The sequence below is a fragment of the Cervus canadensis genome, chromosome 1, assembly GCF_019320065.1.
Source record: "Cervus canadensis isolate Bull #8, Minnesota chromosome 1, ASM1932006v1, whole genome shotgun sequence".
NCBI lineage: Eukaryota > Metazoa > Chordata > Mammalia > Artiodactyla > Cervidae > Cervus > Cervus canadensis.
The window spans coordinates 26544994-26569493 of NC_057386.1; the positions used below are offsets into that span (position 1 = coordinate 26544994).

Consider the following 24500-nt stretch of genomic DNA (forward strand, 5'->3'; position numbering starts at 1 on the left):
GTCAGGTGGTCTGGTATTCCCATCTCTTTCAGAATTTTCCACAGTTTATTGTGATCCACACAGTCAAAGGCTTTGGCATAGTCGATAAAGCAGAAATAGATGCCCAAGGATACAGGCCAATAAAGACTTGAACCCAGATATTTGTAATTCCAAACAGCAAAGTCCGCACTTGCTTTCACGTGTCGGTGATGATCGCGTTCCTCTGGTACTGGAGGCTCTGCCCCGCCCCTCGCCTAACCCGGCCCCACCCCTCCAGTCGGCCCCGCCCCCTCGTCCGGCCTAGCACCTTCCTGCTGGACTCGAAGGCCCCGCCCCTCCCCTCTGTGGGCCCCGCCCCCGCAGAGGGTCTCTCCTGAGGCCCCGCCCACGTGGCCCCGCCCCCAGGCCTCGCTGTCGCCGCGGACGCCGTTCTCGGGCTCCGAGTCGCCATTTTGCTCCTGGACAGGCTGCCTGGTGATCGGCGCTCTCCTCCTTCGGCAGCGGAAGCTGCGGCGGGGCCGGGGCTGGGGTCGGGGCCAGGTAGGCGGGCGGGAGCCGGCGACGGTGGTGGCGCGGCCTGCGGGCCGGGCCTGTGAGGCGCAGGTACAGGGGCGGGGGGCTCGGTGGGGGCCGGCCGCGTGCCGCCCACAGCGCGGTCAGGTCTGTCGGGGTCCGCGGGCCTGGCGCGAGGCCGGTCCGGCTGGTCTGGGACCTGCGGCCGCGGGCGGAAGCGCGGTACCGGGCCGGCCTCTGTCGCCCGGAAAGATGCTTTCTTCCTCGGCCGGCCCTCAGAGCCCGAGGGCGGCGGAGATGTGGCTGCGAGGCAGGCTTCTGCTGTTCAGGGCCCCTCACCCCCACCCCGACTGCACAGTGATGGTGCGGATTTTTCCCCCTTTTATTGACACTGCCGCGGTTTGGGTGTGTAGCTTTTGCAAGGAGTAGGAAATTCGGGATGGAGATTTGGAGTGAGAAAGTGTGATTTCTCATGTGTGAAGATGTTCTGTACACAAGTATAAGTGATTCGCCCACGTTATTGAACCCCACAAAATCCTGCCCGTCTCCTCCCTATTCCTGTCCCGACTTGGTCCATTGCTCTTATCACCCAGTTCCGCTTGTACCCGCTTAACACGCACTTTCACACAGTCTGGGATATTTACTGGGATATTTTTTATTATGTTGAATGTATATTCAGAGTTTTACTTAATTACCCCCATTATGTAACTTTTCCATATGTTCATGGTCATCCTCTTAGAAAAACCATGCAGTGGCCATCATTGAGCTTTTTCCTTCTTTCCCTACAATAAATTCTCCAAAGGGGAAATACCGAGTCATGTGTTCTTTCTTTGGCACGTGATATAAATTGTTCTCCAAACAAGGGGTGTTTACTACAGACGTTTTTATAACCTGGTGTTTGTCAGGTCTTCCCCCCCTGTAATGCGGGGTGTTTGGTCACCCTCCTTGGTTTTGGGAGACAAGCTGAAGCTGACCTGGTGTCTGCTGCTTCCAGGAGGGCCACCTGGAGGAAGTGTCTTCATCTCCAAGCCGCCCCCAGCACTGTGTCTGAAAGGGGTCGACTTGTAGTGTAATACCTGCTTTACTGGGTTGTCATAAGAATTCAGAGCACTCAGAAAATGGTATTTAGCTGAAAGAAAACATTCTGATGGAGAGACAGCAGAGTGCCTGGGATCCCAGAGGCATGGGGGCTAATTACATCTAGGCTTTATCCTTCTAATTCTTTTAGAATTCACATCCCCAAAATGTGAAGAACATCAGAATAAAAATAATAATTCTTTATGGCACCTTTGAGCTTGCAAACTACTTTCAACTCTATGTGTTAATTAGTGCAGCTCAATGAGGTCAGGCTTTATTCGACCAACATACGTTATCTGACAGACGTGTACTGAGCCTCTCCCTCTGCCAGGTGCTGTTCTAGGCCCTGGGTACACAGCAGAGAAGAGCATAGTGGGAAAAAGTCTCTGCTGTCCTGATCCTTAAATTCTGCTGGGGAAGCTGTTTTTAGCAGGCTTCTATCTCTTGTCCAGAGGGGAAAGCCAAGAACGGGTAGCTGGTAATTGGGGAGACAAATTGGCTCTTCACACTGCAACTCCAGCTGTCTTCAGATGGAGGGTGTTTACACACCTTGATGCCAGGTGTGTGACACCTTTCTCGTCTGAGGTGTGGATGAGTTTTTTTACGATGACTGCTAGTACTTATAGAGCAAGTGGTCTTTCAATGAGGTTTGGTTCATGAGACTTTGAACAGATTGCCCCATCTCATTCAAAGAGAAGTATGACCCACTTTGTGTGAAGTGCTGAGATTCTATGGAAAGGGCGTGTTTTCATGTGTTATATATAATTCTCACACATTCCAGAGTTAATTTAGGATAAATGTAAGGGTGAATGAAGTTTATGGGGCGAGAAATGGGAATGTTGTCTTTACACTCTGTTCACACTAAAACCTTGTGCTAATGAACTTTCTGCCCTCCCATCCCAGTGATTATCTTGCTTCTGAGGATTTTCTTTAAAACTCTTCCTGAAGCTTGGAAAAGAACACAATTTGAGTTTACAATAGGAAAAGGAGAACTGAAACTAGCAGCTAGTTCTGTTGTTTGACAAGCTCTTGAAATGGACAGTCGCAGAACATGGCTGTACTGATGCTTGTTCCCAAACAATCTCCCTGCCTGTGGCATGTTGGGGTCTTAGGTTTTGTCTGTTGAAACCTTCTGCCTGGACTGGAACCCTAGAGAGCATGGTCAGTGATGAAGGACTTAAACCATGATCAGTAATGCCAGGCCCAGGCCAAGAGCGCCATCTTGAGATAGGCTGAGGACTGCCGAGGGGAGAAGGAATTTGAGGTTTCCCATAAACCTTCAAGGAAGGGACAAGGCCCAGAGGTGGCAGCTGCCAGGAAAGTAATCATTGTGTATTCTGAGGAAGGATTTGGAATGGCTGGGATATCCCTCAGGGTGTGGGCATTGGGTCCGGACTGTTCAGGTGTCTGGAGTGGCTCATTGGTAGGAGTTCTAGAGATGGACTGAGTTACTTCTGAGGACTCTTCCTTCCCCTCAGACACTGATTCTCAGTGTTAAACGTCCACTCAAGAACACCGTTTTCCTTTAAGAAGCTTCTTATTTGAAGACTGGGGGATGTAAAAAGGTTGCCACCCCTATGCATGTTACGTGCTTGTTCAGTAGATAGGGAAAATATTACGAGCTGACTCCTCGTAGCTTCAATTTACCAAGGGTATCCTGTATGTGGGGCAGTGTGTTAAGTGCTGTACAGGAGCTAATCTTACAGTGACCCTGTAAGGTCAGTATTCACAGTGGCATGGATAAGGGTGCGAGAGGTCAGTTTATGTGAGATTTTGCAGTAAGTTGAGGGCAAATAGGAGCTAAGATGCAAACCTGGGTTGACTCTAAAGCTTGTGTTCATAACTACAGGAAAATGAGCTGTATTTTGTTTAGGAACAGACCTCTGTTCCTAAACACAGCCATAGAGGGGTTGAGAGGTGGTGTTAGAAGACAACCAGGATCTCCTCCAATTCTGAGTGTTGAGGGTTAAATAGTATTCTTTCTTTCACTTGCACCAGCCCCCCTGCCCAGACGCTATGCTGTAAAGCTGGGTCGGCATGCATTTTCTGTAGAGGGCCAGGTAATATTTTAGGTTTTGTAGCCCACACCTAACTCTACCATTGCATCCATAGACAGTTTGTAAACAGTGAGCTTGGCTGTGTTCCATTATAGTTTTATTTACAGGAATAACCTGTTTTGGCCTGCATGTACCTTGCTCATCCCTGCTCCAAAGCCACTTTCCGGTATACACACCAGTGGTCCTTCTTGGTCTCCTTAGGGCTTTGGCCAGTTGTTCATATGTTTCTGTTTGTAATTAATAGGCCAAGTCCAGTGGGATGGCCCACGTTTCCCACTGTGAAAGGCCTCTGAAGAAGTGTTTTCTCCTAGCCTGCTTGTGGGACCATGAGTCACCCACCCGTGCCCCCTGGCAGTTGCTGCAGAGGAAGATGCGTGCACAGGGAGGCCTGTTTGGGTTGGTGACCTGGCTGCACCAGGGAGCCCTGGCAACGGTTAAAAAGTGCACAGTGGGTCTCTCCTTTCTGCTTGGGTTCTCAAATATATTGTTTCAAAATAAAGCAGATTAGAGATAGATATGTATGATGGTCCCTTTTTATGTTACAAATGAATTTTTATACATTTTTTTTAAATGGGGATCACATGTGTGAATGTGTAAACAGCCTGATGGTATCTGTATCAAACCAGTAATAAGAACTTGTCTCTTCCAGGGAGGTAGGTGGGAGGAGCCTGGGATCGGATCAGAGCTGGTGACATTAGTCTAAACTCTCATGTTTCAGTTTTTTACAAGAACGTACTTGTGTAATTAAAATTTAGGAATAACAATTAAGATATGGGCTCCAGGCTTTTGCTCCCTCTACCAGCCTTCCAAGAGCCAGCCGAATAAACATAACGGCTGCATTAATGTGGCCGGCTTGCTCGGAAGACTCCTCCATCCCCCCAGGCCTCCTGGACTGCTGATCCTGCACCCAGTCCTCTGCCTGCCTTTCTCCATCAGGATACTCGCCCCAGAGTGGAAGGAGGAGGAACATGTGGATGACTCTGAAGGCCTCTAGGCCAGGGTCTTTCTGTGTGCCTTGCTGCTGGTCAGTTATGTGGCTGAGTCACTTTCCTTCAAGATTATTGTAATCTGCTCAACCTTGTGTTCCAGTTGAGGAAAGTGCCGATGACCTGGTCAGGCTTAGACAGGACCCAGGACAGCTGCAAGGCCGAGGAGGGGGTTTGTGGTAAACAGGTATTACAGGGAAAGCTGGGTGTGGATGGGTTATTTATTCATTGTTTAAGGATCAGTCAGTTCTTGTCCTTGCTAATGGCTCTGCCATTTTTCTGTGTGTTAATCCAGGAGGAATTTTGTTGTCAGAAACTAAAAGGAGGTTGTCGTAATTGACTTTAAGCAGCAAACAGTAAAACACTGAGCTCTTCAGCTCCACCTTTCTTGTAAGTTTATCATTTATTCCCAGTAGTCAAGAAAATAATTGAGTCGTATGATGACATCTTTCCATAAATTCAAATAGACTCCCTGCTTGTCCATATACCCGTTCAATGTGAAAGACTCTATTATGGTAAAAACTAATTTCCTTCAGCTCATTTGCTGTTCAAAAATATTCAGGTGTATTTCATCTCATATGACAGTTTTTAACATATTTGGTATCTTTCTAGGCGCTGAGAATTGGAAAACCAAGAAGGTTTTGATGTTTTGTGTGGCGCCACCTGAATCAGAAGCCAAGATGAACATAACCAAAGGGGGCCTGGTGTTGTTTTCAGCAAATTCGAATTCATCGTGTATGGAGCTTTCAAAGAAGATCGCTGAGTGAGTATAATCACACTGTTAAAGTCTGTGCTTGTTCAGTGGTGGTTTACGTTTGATATTCATATTGGCGCTGGTGTTAACTTTGACAGCAAACATTTTACAGTGAATCTGCATGTCATCCATGCACTAAGGGTTCACCTTTTGTAAACTGTTATCACTCCTACACATGGATTCAGGAGACATTTACCAGGGACTCCTGAGTGCCAGCGATGGTGTAAACTGCTACATTTGTATAGAGCTCTTTGAGTACAGAGAACAATGAAGTGTCTATGCTATATGAAGGTAGTTCACAGGTTACAATTCAGTATAATTTTAGTAACTTATTAAGTAAATATTGAACCCCTGCTGTGTACTATACTTTGATCTAGATACTGGGGTATAACAGTGAACAAGCCGGTCAGAATCCTTCCTTCTTTAGTGGAGGCGCCAGTCAAGGAGGAAGTCAACAAACACACAAACAGGATAACTTCAGGTAGTGATCTGCGCAGGAAAATCAGAGATGGGGCAGGTCGTGCCGCTTTAGCTCAGGTGCTCAAGTGCCTGTAAACCTGTGGGTGGAATGTGAATTGAGAAACAGGAAATGGCAGCAAGTAGGAGTTGGGGCAGAGCCCTCCAGGCAGAAAGGGGACAGCAGGAATGTGACTGGAGTGCAGGGAGCCCCAGGACTGGGTAGGTGTAGGGTGGAGGTGCGATGGGCTAGGTGACCAAACAATTTGAGATCCACTTTAAGTTTTATAATAGCAATATCTCTATTTTTAAAATTTGTTTTATTTTCATCAATTTCTAAATCATCTTAATAGTAAAGATGTATCTGTTTTATTACTGTTTCCGCTTTTTCCCTCTTTCTCTTCTCTAGGCGGCTGGGGGTGGAGATGGGCAAGGTGCAGGTTTATCAGGAGCCTGACCGAGGTGAGTGATCCTGTTCCCTTGTGATGGCTTTTTTTTTTGTTTTGTTTTGGTTTTTTGTTTGTTTTTTTTGTTTGTTTTTTTTTTTTTTTTTGATGGCTTTTTTGTGGTACCTGCCATTCCAGCCCGGCCCTCACCCTCCGTGACTGAGCAGTCAGCCTTAGTGTCCAGTGAGTTCTGTCTGTAGGAAGGCAGACAGGGGTGGGCCATCATGGTGTTCCCACCCCCACTAATACCAGCTACATAGAGAATCTGGGGCCGGTCACAGCTGGGGACTTAGAGACTCATCCTCAGACCTCACCCGAAGGCAGTTGCTGTCAGCTGACGGAAGCATGAGCTTGGCCTGGGTTGAATCTGTCCCCTGGGGCAGAGTGCATGTGTCTGGTGTGGCCCTGGTGTCAGGTGGCATTTTCAAAGTGTGTTAATCACAGTGTGTTCATTATCCTCCATGGAATCTAAAGCCTTGTAGTGAGTTTGTAACACTTCCAGTTTCCATAGTTTATAACCTTGGGGAATGGTGCAGATTTTCCTGTGGGTTTTTTAAAAATGATGTGCATTGTTCACCCTTTTTCTCATTTCCCCTTTTCCTGCCAGAAACAAGAGTACAAATTCAAGAATCTGTGAGGGGAAAAGATGTTTTCATCATTCAGACTGTTTCAAAGTGAGTAGCTTATCCACCAGAAATGTTGTTGCTTTCTGGGTCTCTGTTTGGGCTTGAATGTCTAGCATAATAAGAGTTACCCAGACAAGAAGGGCTAAGATTGTTTTAAAACTAACCTGATCTTACTCACCTGATCTTTCTGACATAGCTGCTGACTTTCCTGTGTCCTTTCTGTGTGGGAATAGCTGCACACTGGGGGAGAGGCATGGGACAGTGAGCACCTGTGACGTTCACTGTCAGGAGCCAGTGTCTCATAGAGCTTATAGGGAAGCTCTACTAGTTCCCAAAGAGAACAAGCAGCAGGAGAGGTGTTCACTTAGTTGGGGTTCTTAAAGCTTTTCCTGCAGATAATTTAAATGTGATCACTATGTGCTGTCCTGCCACGTAAGTTAAAGGAGAAGAGAGACGGTAGTGAAGGCAGGTATGTCTCTGTCTGCTGTGACTTCTGGGAGCTGTGTGTTCTAGAAATTGTCGAGTCACAGGCGTGTGCACTGGGGTAGAAGATTCAGTGCAGTGAGGTGTCTGCACCATTCCTTTATCAAACGCCACTCTGTCTACACATGTCCCTGAAGGCTCTAACTCAGCAGTTTTTAATAATGTCTAGAAATTAGTTTGTATAGTACATCAGTTTTTAGCCTAGAGATTCCAAAAATCGCTGCACGCTAAATGTACATTTATATGTAAAATAAGTGCCTCTTTTTACTAAAAGTTTAAGAAAATGTTTAAGTGAAGAAAATTATGTCCATTGACTTAAGTTTTCTGTAATCCAGAGAACCTGCTCACCCGAAATCTCCAGGCTTCCCATTGCTCTTTCATGCACTCACTTATTCAGAAACATGTGTCAGGTGTGCAAGAGGTGTGAAAGATTAGAATGGATCACAGATCCTGATCTTCATGGAACCTGTGTTCTGTGACATGCAAGTGACATAATGAACAAGTAGATTATCCAGTTTGTCAGGAGGTGACAAGGTCTGTGGGGAAAACCAGCACAGTGTGCAAGGAAACTGGCGTGACGGTGGCAGGAGGCTGGAGTGAGGGTGGATCGGTGGGTGACCTCTGACAAACACTGGAAGCCAGTGCCAGCTGGCGAGGAGGTCATTCCAGGCAGGAATGGGGGGCCCTGGACGGAGGGCCCTCAGGTGGCGTGAGGACTGGCATGGAGGGGCATGGAGAAGGAGTGGGGTGCAGAGAGGGAGTGGGGCAGATCCAGAAGGGGCCTCAGGAGCCCGGTGGGGCCTCAGGCATCTGCCACAGGCTGAGTAGGAAACCATCCCTGGGTCCTGGGCAGAGTCTGTGGTCTGACCGTGACTCTAAGATCAGCCAGGTGCTATGCAGAGAGTGGCGGCAGACAGACTGCCAGGCACAGGGGGAGGGGGCGGGGAGTGTGTGGGTGCAGCTGTTGCGGTCCCTTGGGGAGGTGGGCCTCGGCCTGGGCAGCGCTGGAGTGTGAGATGCTGCCTGTGTCTGGACAGGAGGGCAGCTAAGGATGCCTCTGGGGCTCTGTCCTGAGTAAACGGGAGTGAGCAGTGCTGTTCTTGGTGGGAAAGGAGGTAGAGTCATTGGCAGAGAGGCAGCGTGGGGGCTACTGATGGAGGCCTGAGAAGAGTGGTGTTTGTCTCTTCTGTGTGTCTGGAGCCTGTCTTGGCCAAGGCGAGCGTGGCATGTTGCTGATGCTTAGCTGGGACTGAGAAAGGTCGTGGCAAGTCTGACACCCTCCCTGCTGGTCTTCGCCCTTGGGTTGCAGGGATGTGAATACCACCATCATGGAGCTTCTGATCATGGTGTACGCCTGTAAGACCTCCTGTGCCAAGAGCATCATCGGCGTGGTCCCCTACTTCCCCTACAGCAAGCAGTGCAAGATGAGAAAGAGGGGCTCCATCGTTTCCAAGCTGCTAGCCTCCATGATGTGCAAAGCTGGTGAGGGGCCGGCATTGATGGTTGATGGGGGTCTGGGAGTTGCATTTTTACCTGAGGAATCATAAAGCCTCATCTTCACTGACTCAGAGCATTGGACAGAGCGCCCAGAGTGATGTAGCTTCCAGATGGTGAATCTATAACAGACGCCCATGCTGACAGTTTGCTCCTGGTCCAAACTCTCTGAACACAAAGCTCATGAGGACAACTTATTTTTCCTAAATTCTTTGTTTAAAAGATTAAAAAGTTGAAATGGCAGGTGGCAGTCCTATTGAGGCCGTTTTTAAAGTAGAAAAGGCATTGGAATCAGCTACTCTAACACAGCAACTCTCTTTATTTTCACCTCTTCTCTTTCCCAGGACAGCTTGGCATATTTTGCAAACCCTATGTGTTATTTTGTGTTGTGCATTTTTCAGTAACATCCTAAGTGTCTCCTCTTGTTTCTAAATAATTTCAGAGTTGTTACTCTGTGTGTGTGTGTGCACACGCACACAAATGTGTACTTGTGTATATGACCATAGAAGGCACACATCACAGAGTTGCACAGACAGAAAAGAATGAGAAGTCCCCATATCACTACCTTTTAACACACTTAATGCAGAATAAATTTCTCCTGTAGCATTTCAAAGAAGACAAAACCAAAACAGAAAATGACCAGACCTGAACCCCAGTGACCTCCAGGCACACCCTGTTGAGAACTTTGCTGAAGGGAGCAGATGGGACACCGAGCTCCCGAGAAGGTCCCCTGCCCTCCTAGTCTTGCTCATGATGGGCCACCAGGCTTTCTTGTTCTTTTGGGCAAATTTTGCTTTATAAAATTTTTCCAATTGAATTATATATATGTATGTGTATGTAAGTATTTCCATTTCAAATATCCTTCAAGGAGCCAGTGGGATGAAGATTCTTCATTTTTCCCAGTTACAGGCATGTGAGGTTTACCTTAATATCTGAAGACATTATGTCTTAATCTGGCTTTATCACGCCTACTGACACAACTTCAGGGAGAGGGAATCTCTCTCATAGAATTATCAGAGGCGTTTCTTCATCGCTGTGATTTTGTCTCTTTTAAATTGGTGTGAAAACCGTGCATCTCTCTGTAAGGAGAATCACCAGTCTTTTCCTTCTGAGGGGGGAAAGCCCAGGTTCCCACCTGCTTAGGAGAGGGGGCATCCCCATGTTCACCACCCGGATACTCCCCAGAGCCCGGATACTCCCCAGAGCCCTTGCTCTTGGGGCCTCAGGGAGGCATGGTCATTTATCAGCTCTATGTCCAGTCCCTCCCCGCCTCTGGACAGTAGGGGCGGGGAGCCTGGTAATGACAAGCTTCCCGTCAAGGTGACCAGCCACGTCCAAGAGCCCGTCTCCAGAGCTTTCAGGAGCTCTGTGTCAGAGATGGGATCACAAACCAGATGTGACAACAAGAGATACTCCCGGTGCTGTTAGCACTGAGGGAGTGACAAGGGGTTAGGAGTTCTGTCCTGGGGGCAGAGACCAGCGTTTATATTTTCTATTATCTCATAATCTCATTGTACTAAGAATCTGAGGAATAAAGATGCTGAGTTTTTGATGAGAGAGTAATTTTAGACAGTAATTTATTCCATATAGTATCTTGTTTTATACAGTGCTTATTCATACAGTGCAACTGGTCATGAAACAACCTCTGTGTGTGTGTCTGCTTTGTTTTCAAAGGTCTGACTCACCTCATTACTATGGATTTACACCAGAAGGAAATCCAGGGCTTCTTCAATATTCCTGTTGACAACTTGAGAGCATCTCCCTTCCTCTTACAATACATTCAGGAGGAGGTGAGTTAGCTCAGACTTCTCAACCTTCTATTTAAGGCTGAAACGTGCATCTCCATCTCCTTGGGCTCGATGAAGGATTAACATTGACGTGTTCTGCTTAAAGTTGACTTTATGAATATAACTGGTATACTTGAAACTCTTCATCTGCGGAGCTCTGAAAGTTGCTCTTTTTTCTCTTGGACCTCAGGTGCCTAGAATCACCAGCCTGGGCTGGACCCTCTGCAGGGCACTCCCTAGCTCCAGCCTGGGGACTGTTCTGAATCCTGAATCCTCTTAGTGCCTTCTGAATTTACCTTCTCTCCCTCTACAATATACACATAGTTGCAGATATTGATTTGTATGGGGGGAAAAAAAAGGAGTTGATATATTGTTTGTGTTGTTCTGAAACTTTCTTTCTTTTCCTATTGTTATGTAACTTTCTTTCCTTTCCTGAACTGGTGTCTGGTGGTCTTTCCATGTTCAGATAAATAGGATTACCTCTTTCTTCATGATTGTTACACAGTATTCCAAAGTTCAGACCAACTGTAATGGATAGTACTTTCTATGCCAGTGAAAATGTTTACTCTGCCTTCAGAATGGCAGCTAAACTGCCCAGTGTGACTAGAGAATGGAATCCTTGATTTCATTTGAGTTTAGTTAATTTAAATGTAAGTAGTTGCCTGTTTAGGTGTTAATAGCACAAGTTTAAAAGAGCCACAGGTTTTTCATCCATTTCCCTCCTGGCTGGATATTAGGTGGTTTAATTTTTCATTCTTTTAAGTGAAATATTTTATTTTCAAAAAATTTTTAAATAATGTTCCCCTGAAAATTCTTTTCTCAGTACTTAAACAAATGCTCTTCGAGATATACTAGGAAGTGGAATCATGATTGAAAAGTATCTACATTTTTAATATTTTACTAAATACTGCAAAAATTAAGATTGTCTGAAGGGCTGTATTAATCTGCACTTGGACAGAATTCCCCATGTGATAGTGCTTTATCTTTTTGCTGTGGTTTTGAAATCTCTGCATGGCATGTCCGTGAACATCTATGACCCATGAACCAGCATCCAGTGAGATGAACCATCTTCATACATCTCACTGGATGCTCAGTGGGGCCTTTCCATCCCCTACGAATTTTGTTTTCTGTAATTTGGATTTTTCATTTCTTTCTTCAGGAGCTTTTAGATATTGAAAATCTTGTATCTAGTCTATATGTTATTTAACTGTGTTTTGTTCAAGTTTTGCTTTTTCCTGTACTGAATTGGTGGGTAAATTCCATGGCTTGCTCTCGCTGACATTTTCTTACAACCGTGTCCATCCTGCCCCTGAACCAGCCAGCTGCTGACCTTCTTACTTTGACCATAATGAACTCCACCTTCATAACAACTTGTTCTTTCTTTATGCATATGATTTCCTGTTTTGAGTCCCAAGGAGAAAGTAGACCTGTTTTTATTAAAAAGTCCTTTCTTTTAAAGTTTCCTTTTCTTTGCTTTAGTAACTGTTCCTTCATTAGTTATTTCTCCTCTTGGTTGGGTTTGGTGCTGTTTGATGATGTTCTATGAGGCATGGAAGTACATAAAACAGTTCATAAAGACTTCCAGGAAAGATGAGGAACATGCGAAAATGAAAATATTTTGTGCTATTTATGTGTATAGATGGACCAAATGAAGAGACATCTTATCCAAGTAGGTATATCTATAATAGAACCTTCTTCAAATTCATCAGGGTTTTGTTTGTTTACTGAGTATTGATTATTTAGTTTTTCCCACATGCTAGGCATTGTGCAATAAATATTCTAGATGGTGGTGAGTGCTTATGTTCCAATTCACCAATCTAGCATAATTGTGAGAAATCAATGGGGATATATCTGAATGGAATAACATAATTTAATGAAGTGATTAGATTTTAAGCACATGATTTGAAAATATTGCCCAGATGAAATCAGAAACAGCAAACTACTGCTTAGCTGAAAAGCATTGCTAGTTCTGTCCTGTGAACTCTGAGGAGTTGGTGCTGGGTGTCTCTTCAGTTGTTGTCATCTTCATCCAGATCACTCAGATGCTCAGAGTGAAAGGCTTCAATGTAGACAGACATTTGCTTGTTTTCTTAAAGGCTCTTAGTATCTTTGTAAAGAGTGCTGGGCTAATTCTGTTAGCAGTTTGGTTTCTTTCTTCATTGGCTGTGACAGTTACATTAAGTAGTCACTTGTTTAGAAGTTGACAAATGCCTTCGATTCAGGTACAGTGAATATCCTCCTTGGGCTGTGAAATTACATGTAAAAGGGGTCCATGAGAGGACTTCCTGTTGACTTTATAAAAACATCTTTACTGCCACTTAGATATGAGCTTATTACTGATTAACTCTACTTTTTTCTTAAAATAAGTCTGTGAGATTCATGCCTTGATGATAATTTTTTTTCTTAGGTAAGCATTTCTTCATTTTCCAAAGAGGAAATTTACTTTGAGTTTTCTCTCTTTTTGGAAAATGTTCATGTGACCAGCTGACATTTCTGAGTGTGTTGGGGTGTTGCTTTTTATTGACTGTGGAGCTGGTGTGAGCAGCCTTTTGAGACATGGCAGTCACCCAGCCTCTCCTCTTCTCAGATCCCAGACTACAGGAACGCAGTCATCGTGGCCAAGTCTCCGGCCTCAGCCAAGAGGTAGGTGGGCGCTCACAGCTGCTGTGCAAAGCCACACCTGAGTCCAGCCCATTGAATCCCAGTGTTCTGGGTACCATTGCAACAGCTCCCACTCTGGCCCTTGCTTTTTGACCTGGGGACTGACAGTGTACAGCCTGTCTGCCGATTTCATTTATTAGGTGATGATTCATCATCCTCCCTTGTCCCAGTCCCCATCTGTGACTGCCGGTCACATTTCCTACCAGAAACAGTCCAGGACTGTAGAGTCCTAGTCCTGCACTTGGGTAGCTGCTGGTGGTTCATCTTCACATCTGTGATTTAAAATACCAGCGGTGGGGGGCGGGGGGGATACCAGCGAATATATTTTGAGGTTGTTTACTGCCTTTTATTCAGAGAACTCAGTAATTTATTAACAGATAATTCTATCCAGCCAAGAAGCCACTGATTGGTATGTGTTAAAAAGTGACATTTTACAAAACTTTCAGACATTGCAGTTGTGCAAATGGGGCAGTGCTGAGAGTTCCATGTAACTGGAGTAACTGATAAGACGGGGGTACAGAACCTGCAATTGTGTTTGACTGAAAGGGTGTCAGACACAGACATGCCCTGGGGGTGGTGTGGGTTCTAGAAAACAGTGTCTCAGTAAAGTGAGTCACTTGGACGTTTGGTCTCCCAGTGCATATAAAGTTACGTTTACACTACACCACAGTCTATTCAGTGTGCAGTAGTGTTATGTACTACAAACATTGTACATCCCTTCATCTAAAAATACTTTATTGCTAAAAAATGCTCCCCGTCATCTGATCCTTCATACTCTGCTGAGTAGTTAGCATGCTTTGTCTCATGTGTTGGTTCTCACTGTTAACCAGGTGAGCAGGTAGAGTGCATAGCTCCAAGTGAGGAAGCAGAGGCTTCAGGGAGGTGAACTAGCCTATAACCCAGGCTCACTCGCTGGCTGCGTACCCACAGGCCCCGCAGGGGGACATGTGTCATGTGGGTTCTCCACACTCTGTCCTTGATTCCCAGAAGCTTAGGTTGTTTCATTCTCCTTTTTTACTAGTCTCTTGGGAAACTTCGTTTTCTGAGTTCCTGTGATACTTCTCTGTAGACATGAGCAGAAACCACTTTGCGTGGCTGTGACCCATCTCCTGCTCTCCCTAGGGCCCAGTCTTTCGCTGAGCGCCTGCGACTGGGCATCGCGGTGATTCACGGGGAAGCACAGGACGCAGAGTCCGACCTGGTGGACGGGCGGCACTCCCCGCCCATGGTCAGGAGCGCAGCCGCCATCCACCCCAGCCTGGAGATCCCCAGTAAGCACGCAGCCCCGGGTCACTTCCTCTTTGCCTTTAAGGCTGACTCAATTTCTTTATTGAATGTGAAGTACTTCTTGTCTTTTTGTTTCTTAAGTTGACAAAAACTGGTACCTTTTTCTGACTGTGACAAATGCATCTCTGATGGCCTCTTAGCAGCGGTCTGTCTGGTCCCAGCAAGACCCATGAACATGCCCAGTTTAGACTCACTTGTGGCCCAACAGGGATCGCATTCGTCCACTCAGTAGTGTGTGCTAGAGCAGAGGTTAATGTGGGCAGAAAGCTTTAGGTGCACAAGTTATTCATGGTCCTGTTATTTCTGATGCAAAATACTAGACAAGTAAATAGTTCAGAGGGGAGGCCTTGGTGAAGAATGTCGCGTCAGCACAACTCATTATGCAGCCCTTTGAAAGAATTGACTGGAAACAAGAGAAAACCTGAGGAATGTGTGTGAATAAGGCAGAGTGTCTTATTCACTGTCTTCTGCCTGGGTCAGGAGGGAACATGAGGAATGTGGTTGTGACTGGCTGTTGGAGTTGTGCATAAGTTTGTTTTTGTCTTTAAGAAACTTCTTTCAAGCTTTAATAACGCCTTTTCAATGGGGAAAAAATACTGCTTTTGTTTGAGTCTCTTAGGGAGAAAAAGCTTTTCCTCTAGCCTCTTTAGGTTCACTGCTCAGGAGGCTGCAGTGAAATAAAACTGTCAACAGACAGATTAGCAAGAGAGAAGACAGATTTTAGGAGAAGGTTGGAATTTGGGGCTTAGGGGAAGGGGAGTAGGGCAGGGGCACTGATGGGAAGATGAATGGCTCTTGGAAAGGGCGAGGGGAGACAGGACCGTGTGTGGCGATGTCTGTGTAGGAGCGGCACTGACCTCTGGTCTGGGTGATGAGAGCCAGGCTTCTGTGTTGTTCCCGGATCAGGATTTATGACAACTGAATTCTTTTGGGGGCTCTGCTTTTAGGCAGATAAAGGGATGTCAGGAAATCAGATGCAGCAACTTGTGTGTGTGTTCTCTTCTGACCAGTGCTGATTCCTAAAGAAAAGCCCCCAATCACAGTTGTTGGTGACGTGGGAGGAAGGATCGCCATCATTGTGGTACGTGTGCCTCTTCTGTGTTACTGATTGTTGTATTTAACCTCGTTAGCTTGTCAGCTCACCTTGTTAATTGTGCTGGGAATCGTGCTATGGCCAGGTAAGTCTCACTTAAGTTGGTGGGTGTCTTAGGCTAAATGTTTGCTTTGGTCCAAAAACTGGGAGTTGTTAGGTGACCTCCAACTTCTGTCCGACATGACTCCCAGGACCCTCCTTGGACTCGGACATGTCCTAGAACAGCTCTCAGAACCCAGGCAGACACTAACTTCCCAGAAGCTCCCTGAACCCTGTGAGGGGGTCATTAACTCCATTTCCAGCCCCCTCCCCTCTCTGGAGGAGTTGAGGGGGCTGAAAATGCCGAGCTTCTCATCATGGCCTGGTCTTTCTGGGACCAGCCCCACCCAGGAGCCCTCCAGAGTCACCTAGTAAAGACAAGAGACTCCTGTCGTGCTCTCGTTACTGAGGCATCTACAGGTGCTTTAGAAGCCTGCTGTCAGGATCCAGGGACAGAAACCACCATGTGTATTTTCTATTACCTCATACTGGGAGTCTGTGAGATTTGAAACCACTAGACAGTGTATTTTGTTAATAGTAATTATTGTTTTTCCATTATAAAAATATATATAAGACCCCATTTCCCATACACCCAGGAGAAAATTTGGAAAATAGGAAAAGTAGCACCAAAGGGGAAAGAACCTGGTGGAGTCAAAGCATCTCCTAACAGATGCCGTACTGGGCATGAACGTACGGGTGCGTGTTCCTGGAGCCCCTGCCTGGTGGAGCATTGCTCTGGAGAGTAGGGACAGAGAGACAAGGGCCCAGGAGCCGTGAAGTGACAGCTGTCATGACTGTCCAGCTGGGAGGCCCAGAGGGAATACCACGGAAGCCAGTGACCTTGCTGTCTGGACCAGGTCACCGTGGACAGCGAGCATGTCACAGCAGATTTAGCTCCTCCCCTCTCCCCATGATCTAGACTCACCTTTGCGCATGTCTTCAGTCCCTCCTCTCTCCCCATGGTCTAGACTCACCTCTGCACATGTCTTTAGTCCCTCCTCTCTCCCTGTAGTCTAGACTCACCTTTGCACAAGTGCTCATGTCTTTTGCTGCGTCTGTAATGCCAGGATGACATCATCGATGATGTAGACAGCTTCCTGGCCGCCGCGGAGACCCTAAAGGAGAGGGGTGCATATAAGATCTTTGTGATGGCGACCCACGGCCTGCTGTCCTCTGATGCCCCCCGACTGATCGAGGAGTCCGCCATCGATGAGGTAACAGAGCCGGGCCACGTGTGGGCACAGCTGCTGGTGTACATGGGCCCCTGTCCTGAGGTCGTGAGAGCAGGTGGAGAGTTAAGAGTGGATTCCTGGCATGAGTGCTATTTGTTGGTCACTGGCCGTAGCCTCTGCTCCTGACAGCAGCAGTGGGTGGTAGTTTTAGTAACTTCTATCGATGGAGTACACGGTGCCTGCAAGTACTGCCCAGGGTCAGGCACACATCCACCCTGAGCTCCGATACACTCCTGTGGGGAGAGTGAGAGACATGCAGAGACCTCAGGTTGGGCAGCCATGAGGTGCACGTGGGTTCAGACCCTATTTGCCTGATGTTGAGGCCCAGCTCCCCGACAGACACCCGTAATGTGACAGAGAGGAGGGCATGCTGGCCATCTTCCTACCTGCCTGTGGCACCTGGCTGAAGTGAGCCGAGCAGGCGTCCCTGCCCTGCTGTGTCCACCTCGGCCCAGCACCTGGCTGGTGAAGTGAGCCAAGCAGGCATCCCTGCTGTGCTCTGTCCACCTTGGCCCAGGGCCTGGCTGGCTGGAGAGCAATTGTGTGAATCACATGTTTATTATCTTTTAAGAAATAAAAATGCTGTCTCCTGTACATTCCTGAAAGATCAGGCAGAGAGCCAGTCTGAGTCCTCACGGTGGCCAGGTGGTTGCATTCTTGGTGCTGGTTTGGCATGATCCCTGACCGTTCCATTCAAGTCTCGTGTGTGGACTTTCTTGTTATGAGCTGTCTTGAGGCTTATTTTGAAATAGGAAATATGTATTATAAATAATAACTTGAGAAGTATTCCCATCCTCTGTTTCTTTTAAAGAAGGCTGAGTTTTTTTTTTATTTATAGCTTTTGAAAAATGTTTGTTTCTCCTTTTTTAGATGTTTTATCAAATCTTAACTTTTTAAAATAGCAGCTTTATTGAGATATACTGGAAAGTGAAGGTCACTCAGTCGTGTCCGACTCTGTGTGACCCCATGGACTATACAGACCATGGAATTCTCCAGGCAAGAATACTGGAGTGGGTAGCATTTCCCTTCTCCAGGGGATCTTCCCAACCCAGGGATTGAACCCAGGTCTCCCACATTGCAGGATTCTTTACCAGCTGAGCCACAAGGGAAGTCCAAAGTCCCCACTTATCCACAGGGGATGGGTTCCTCCGCCTGCCAGGGGATGTCCAAAACTGTGCAGGATAGTACTGAACCCTGTGTGTAGTCTGTGATGAAGTTTGTTAGGCACAGTAGGAGATAAACAATAACTAATGATAAAATATAACTATTATAACAACATACCTTGTTGTGCAAATTTAATGCCTTTTTTGTCTTAACTAAGCACTTACCACACACTGTAGCCATAACTTTTGTGGTTTGAGGTACAACAGCAAAACCAGCATGAGTTTGTTTCCTTCTACACAATTTCACAGATGGATGATTCATTCTTACCAGGGATCTTCACAATCTCAGTGCACACAATTTTTTTCCTTCCCTGAGAACTTTTGCCTTTTTGCTTAAAGGAAACACTTAGCAGCTTCTCTTTGGTGTATCTGAATTGCCAGTATCACTGCTCTTGTGGTCTGGGGCCATTATCAAGTCAGATAAGGGTCCGCTGGTCACAGGCACTGTGAGGCACTGCCGGGATAGGGTCTGCCGGACAGAGGGATGAGTCCCCTCCCAGATGGGGCACCACGGGGTGAGGTTTCCTCACACTGCTCGGCTCTCTGCACGATTTAAGACGTTTGGGTTATTTATTCCTGGAACCTTCCATGTAATGTTTTCAGACCGAGGTTGACTGGGGGTAACTGAAACCATGTAAAGTGAAAGCTTGGATGGTAGGTGGGAGGAAGGTCTATAATTCACATGCCTTATGACTGACCCATTTAAAGTATACTAGAAAGACAAATGTCATATATTGCTTATATGTGGAGTCTTTAAAAAATGGTACAAATGAGCCTATTTACAAAACAAATAGTCACAGATGTAGAAAACAAACTTGTGGTCACCAAGGGGGACAGAGGGAGAGGGATAAACTGGGAGATTTGGATTGACATATACACACTATGATGTATAAAATAGATGATCAACAAGGACCTGCTGTATAGCACAGGGCACTCTACCCATCAGTACTCTGTAATGCCGTGTATGGAAAAGCAGCTAAAAAGGAGTGGATATGTGCATATGTATAATTGATTCACTGTGCTGTACAACAGAAACTAACACATCGTAAGTCAACTATACTCCAATACAAATTCATTTTAAAAAATTAAGTATATAATAATCTTCAGTATTTTCACAGAAATGTGTAGCCATTACCATCCCCACTTTTAGAACATTTTCAGGCTGCCACAGTGGAACTCCTTAACCTGTTGTCTGCCTCCGTTTCTTCTCAACCCACTCATCTTTAGGTGGCTGCTAATCCGCTGTCTGTCTCTGTTAACAGGTTTACCTAACCCGGCCTTCTCATATAAATGGAGTCGTATAATACATGCCTTTGGTGTCTGGCTCCTTTCACTAGCATAATGTTTTGAAAGTTCACCCGTGTTGCAGCAGGTGTCAGTACTTCATTCCTTATTTTTGCCTAATGGTATTTCATTGCCTGGATGTAGCACATTTTGCTTTCTATTCATAATTTGGGTTGTTTCCTCTTTTTGACTATTGTAAATAACACTATTACGAAACAGGTTTTCAGATGGAGATGTTTTCATTTCTCTTGGGTGTCTACCTAGGAGAAGAATTGCTGGGTCACACGGTAACTGTATGTTTAACCATTTGAGGAACCTCCAGGCTGTTTTCCAACACAGCTGAATCAGTTTGCATTCCCACCAACAGTGAATGAGGCTTCCAGTTTCTTCACGTCCTTGCCCATACTTGGTGTCATGTGTCTCTATAGCTGTCACAGTGGGTACAAACCTTAACCTAAGATGCAGGTTGTGTTCACACTGACTGAACTCATACTGAAGGCAGAGTAGACCCCAGTCCTGTAAGTAGGACCTCAAAAGGGTGAGAATGTGTCACATTTTCATATCCATCCAGGAGGCTTCTTGGTGTTACGACCTCTCCTTTCTTCCTCTTGATTGGCAGGTGGTGGTTACCAATACAATTCCACATGAAATCCAGAAGCTCCAGTGCCCCAAAATCAAAACTGTGGATATCAGCATGACCCTCTCGGAAGCCATCCGTCGGATTCACAATGGGGAGTCCATGTCCTACCTTTTCAGAAACATAGGTTTAGATGACTGAACACTGTTCTCTTAAAAAGTCCCAAGGGCCACACTGGAGTCGTGAGCGTCCGTACTCTGAGGCGCATGCCCGGCTGGATGCATTTCACGGGGGCCGTCTGTGTCTTGTTCCTTCCTTTTGTTAATTTCTATGAAGACAGACCCACTTTTTATGTCCATTTGGGTGTTTGTGAGTTTGAGGGGCAATTTTTATAAAAGAAAAACTTTATTCTCCTCCTAAATAGAATAAATTAAGACCTGGTTGTATTCAGTTTAACCGTTTAAAAAATAACTTGGAAAAAAACTTTTAAGCTCACAAACGGCCTTTATCGAAAGTTGCTGCAGCCCAAGTGCTTTTAAAAAGTTAGTAAAATAAAATGATCTGCTGTATGATACTGCAGTTGAAAAGCCAAAAAGATTATGCTGTTAAATCCAGTAGGTTACATTTTTAGAAACGCTTTTATAGACAAGCATATGGAATATGTGATGGTTATTTATTTTCTGCAACAAAAGAAGGAATAAAAACATACTGTGTTTGTGTGTTTTTTTTTAATTTTGTGTTTTGGCAATGGTTTTATAACTAAAATAAAGTGGAAGCTGAATATCCACGTGTGGATGTTGAAGTGTTGGTCAGCTTGTGGGGATTTCTGCAACTTTGGGTGGTGTAGTTGTGTCTTTGGGATGTAATGTTCCCTGTTCTGTTTGTCCAGGGCCCTGCACGTTCATGACGCATAGTCACTTGACTGCAGCAGGAGAGGAGTTGGGACACCAGCATGAGCCACTGGGGTCAGGTCAGGAGTCGGCATGAGCTGCCGTCTGCATCTTGGTGTGGCTTTGTTCTGCTCCTTGTCGGATAGCACAGTCATACTCGAAACAAAACGCACCGCTGCATGCTGTGGATGATGAGGTGCTGAAGGGAGGGGGTTCCAGAGGGCAAGCGCTGTGACCCTGGTCAGTGTCGAGCATCTCATATTGTTTGTCAGAGTTCAGAGCCCAACACTCTGCCTTAGAGTTTATCAGGCGTGAGATACGGGGTCATCTAACCACAATCCCCTCCAGCTCATGCACACAAAAAAAGAAGCCTTTCTTACAAAGAGAAAAATTGCTTTTTTTTCTTCTAGAAAACCTTAAACCTTTGCTTTCTGAGCATGTGCTCAGAAATACCTGAGAAAGCCATAAGCTTGCACCTCTGTCTGACCTTGGGTTTCTGTGCAAGCAAGACGTGAGGGCCCCAGTGGGGTTGTAGATTTCCTGGCTGAGTGTTGACGGCATGCCCAGGACTCACAGCCCACCTGCAGATTGGGAATGCTGTTCTCTCTCTCTCTTTTGGTTTCAGAGTTTTATGGAAGTGTGTGATGACTCACTAGCTGACCACTAAGCTGACTGTCCAGAGATTTCAGTTGCCACAAACAATGAAGAATGCAGACTTTACAGAATCAGTTGAGAAAAGCAGACAGACCCTGTGGATGGAGAAGACCCTGATTTCCATCACATAATATTAGAAATAGCAGTTTTCAACAACAAAAAGTTCCGAGGTGTCTAAAGAAACAAGGTTGCACCCATATACAGGGTCTTCCTTGAGGAAGCTCAGACTTTAAATGTACTAGACAAAGACTTTAAATAATTTATTTTAAACATGCTCAAAAAACTAAAGGAAAGTATAGGAATTATATGTCACCGAATGGAGGATATCAATAAAGAGGAATAATAAAAATGAATCAAATGGGGAGGATTTGTGGAAGATGGTGGAATAGGAAGCACCAGGAATCTGTCTCCATCTAAACAGTGGCAAATCCATCTAATGATTTTGGAACTCTGGAGTCTTGAAGGTTTGCAACTTCCAGGGAAAGTGTTAGATGGTAAATGTAGCTACCTTTTGTCAAATCCAGCTCTTTGTAAAGTTGCTGATACCCGACCCAGACTCCCAACCCTGCAGCAGGCAGCTCTGCATACATTCCTGGAGCAATCTGCACAGTTTTGTGGGAGCCAGGATAGGCAAGAAGTCCCCTCCTCCAGACAGCAGAAATCTGTGCTCTGATAGCAAGTAGCTACTTCTTGGCACAGAGATCCAAAGAGGCTGGTAACCATTGTTACTTCACCCTGCCCCACACCCCTACCATTGTTGCAAGCTCCACCCTGCTCCCGCTGAAGAAGGGGTAGTTCCTAACTCACTCTATGAGGCCAGCATTACCCTAGGACAAAAACCAGACAAAGATATTACAAGAAAAGTAAACCAAAGTCCAAGATCTCAAGAACATAGGTGCAAAAATCCTCAACAAAATATTAGCAAATTCATTCCAACAATGTATAAAAAGAATTATGCACAACCTAGTGGATTTATCCCAGATATGCAAGACTTTTCTCAGCAGTTGAAAATCACTTCATGTAATCCATCATACCAACAGACTAAAGAAAAATAATGATTATATCAATGCAGAAAAAGCACCTGACAAAATTCAACATCCATTCATGACAAAAGCTGAGTAAAATAAGAATAGAGAGGGAACTTGATCTTGTTGAAGAATATCTACTGACAGCCTACAGTGAATATCATACTTAGTGGTGAGAAACTAGAAGCTTTCCCACTAAGATCAGGAATAAGCCAAGAATGTCCCCTCTCATCACTTGTTTTCAATATTTTGAAAACTTCAAAATATTCAATAGCTATTGAATAGCTTATTCAATAGCTTATTTCAATAAGCTGATGCAATAAGGCAAGAAGGGTTTAAAAGGTACACAAATGGGGAACGAAGAAATAAAACTGTTTTGTTCTCAGATGATATGATCACCTATGTAGAAAATATGAATCAAGAACAACTCTCCCAACTCATTACTAATAAGTGATTATATCAAGATTGTAGGATAAAAGTCAATTGCTTTCCTGTATACCAGCAAAGAACAAGTGGAATTTAAAAGTAAAAATACAAAACCGTATACACTATCACCACAAAAATGACGTATTAAGTATAAATCTAACTAAATAGGCATAAAATCTATGTAAGGGAAACTACAAAATGGATGAAATAAATTTTTAAAAACTAAATGGAGAAATAGCCTATGTTCATGGATAGGAAGACTTGTCAACATGTCAGTGCTTTCCAATTTGGTCTAAAGATTCAATGAAATTTCAATAAAGATTCCACGAGATTATCTTGTGGATTTTGTCAAACTGATTCTAAAGTTTACATGGAGAGATAGAAGACTCAGAATAGCCAAGGCAGTAATTGAAGGAAAAGAACATATTCACACTACCTCTCTTCAAGCCATCTGTAAAGTTACCATAATCAGGAGTGTGGTGGGACTTCCCAGGTGGGCCAGTGGTTTAAGACTCTGCATGTCCACTTCAGAGTTTGGTTTGACCCCTGGTCAGGGAACTAAGATCCCACATGCCCTATGGCAAAGCCAAAAACAACAAAAAAATATTGTTGAAAGAAAAGACGGATCAGTTGAACAGAATAGAGAATGCTCATAAACAGACCCACATAAATATAGTTAACCAATGTTTACAAAGGAGCAAAGGCAACACAGTGGACCAAAAATATTCTTTTCAACAAACAGGGCTTAAATAACTGGATGACAGTGTGAAAGTGTTAGTCACTCAGTCGTGTCCAGCTTTTTGCGACCCCATGGACTGTAGCCCCCCAGGCTCCTCTGTCCATGGAATTCTCCAGGCAAGAATACTGAGTGGGTAGCCATTCCCTTCTCCAGGGGATCTTCCCAACCCAGGAATCAAACCTGGGTCTCTGGCATTGCGGACAGATTCTTTACCGTCTGAGCCACCAATAACTAGATATTCACATGCAGAAAAAAAAAAAAGGAATGCAGACTTAAATGTAAAAGTCAAACTCCTAGAAGAAAATCTGGATGACCTTGGTTATTGCAATGGTTTTTTTCAGATATGACACCAAAGGATGATCCATGAAAGAAATAATTGATAAACTGGAGTTCACTAAAATTAAAAACTTCTGCTCTGTGATACTCAGTGTTAAGAGTGAAAGACCCGTCATAGACTAGGACAAGTCTTTGGAAAACAATTATCTGATAAAGGACTAGTAAAGAGAACAATTAAATCTCCATAAGAAAATAAAAACCTGATTAAAAATGAACCATAAAACTTGGAAGTGAGATTACAATATGCTTAGATTTAAGTGATTTTTGGAGAAAATTCCGGGATTGATTTGTTATTATTGAAATTCCGCTAAGACAAAGTAATAGGACTTTGTTTTTGATCAGTTAAATAGACATCAATGTCAACATATAGAATTATTTTTTCTTAAAACTTGTTCACATATTTTGACCCATTTTTCTGTGGTATTTGGTACAGTAA

At 44.9% G+C, this 24500-nt stretch overlaps 1 protein-coding gene across 5 annotated transcripts; it reads left to right on the forward strand.

The window, feature by feature from the left end:
* Positions 1-365: 365 nt before the first annotated feature.
* Positions 366-23793, forward strand: PRPSAP2 (phosphoribosyl pyrophosphate synthetase associated protein 2). 5 transcript variants are annotated; one of them, XM_043472851.1, is made up of 15 exons: positions 378-519; positions 4563-4799; positions 4908-5002; positions 5225-5375; positions 6232-6284; positions 6876-6942; positions 8687-8859; positions 10546-10661; positions 13246-13301; positions 14442-14590; positions 15617-15687; positions 16806-16952; positions 20037-20148; positions 20884-20964; positions 21510-23793. In XM_043472851.1, exons 4-15 carry the CDS (start codon positions 5257-5259, stop codon positions 21527-21529), a joined length of 1164 nt encoding a protein of 387 aa, XP_043328786.1. In that variant the 5' UTR covers positions 378-519; positions 4563-4799; positions 4908-5002; positions 5225-5256; the 3' UTR covers positions 21530-23793. The 5 variants fall into 5 exon arrangements, with proteins under 5 accessions (XP_043328793.1, XP_043328816.1, XP_043328800.1 ...); XM_043472865.1 differs by lacking the exon at positions 4563-4799 and having other exon boundaries at positions 373-519; XM_043472858.1 differs by lacking the exons at positions 4563-4799; positions 4908-5002 and having other exon boundaries at positions 366-519.
* Positions 23794-24500: the final 707 nt, after the last annotated feature.

Coding starts and splice junctions, on each gene's coding strand:
- PRPSAP2 (XM_043472858.1), top strand. CDS start 5,257: ATGTTTTGTGTGGCGCCACCTGAATCAGAAGCCAAGATGAACATAACC. Junction 13,302..14,441: donor TCTCCGGCCTCAGCCAAGAG/GTAGGTGGGCGC, acceptor TGCTCTCCCTAG/GGCCCAGTCTTTCGCTGAGC. Junction 20,149..20,883: donor CATCCGTCGGATTCACAATG/GGGAGTCCATGT, acceptor CTGTTTGTCCAG/GGCCCTGCACGTTCATGACG.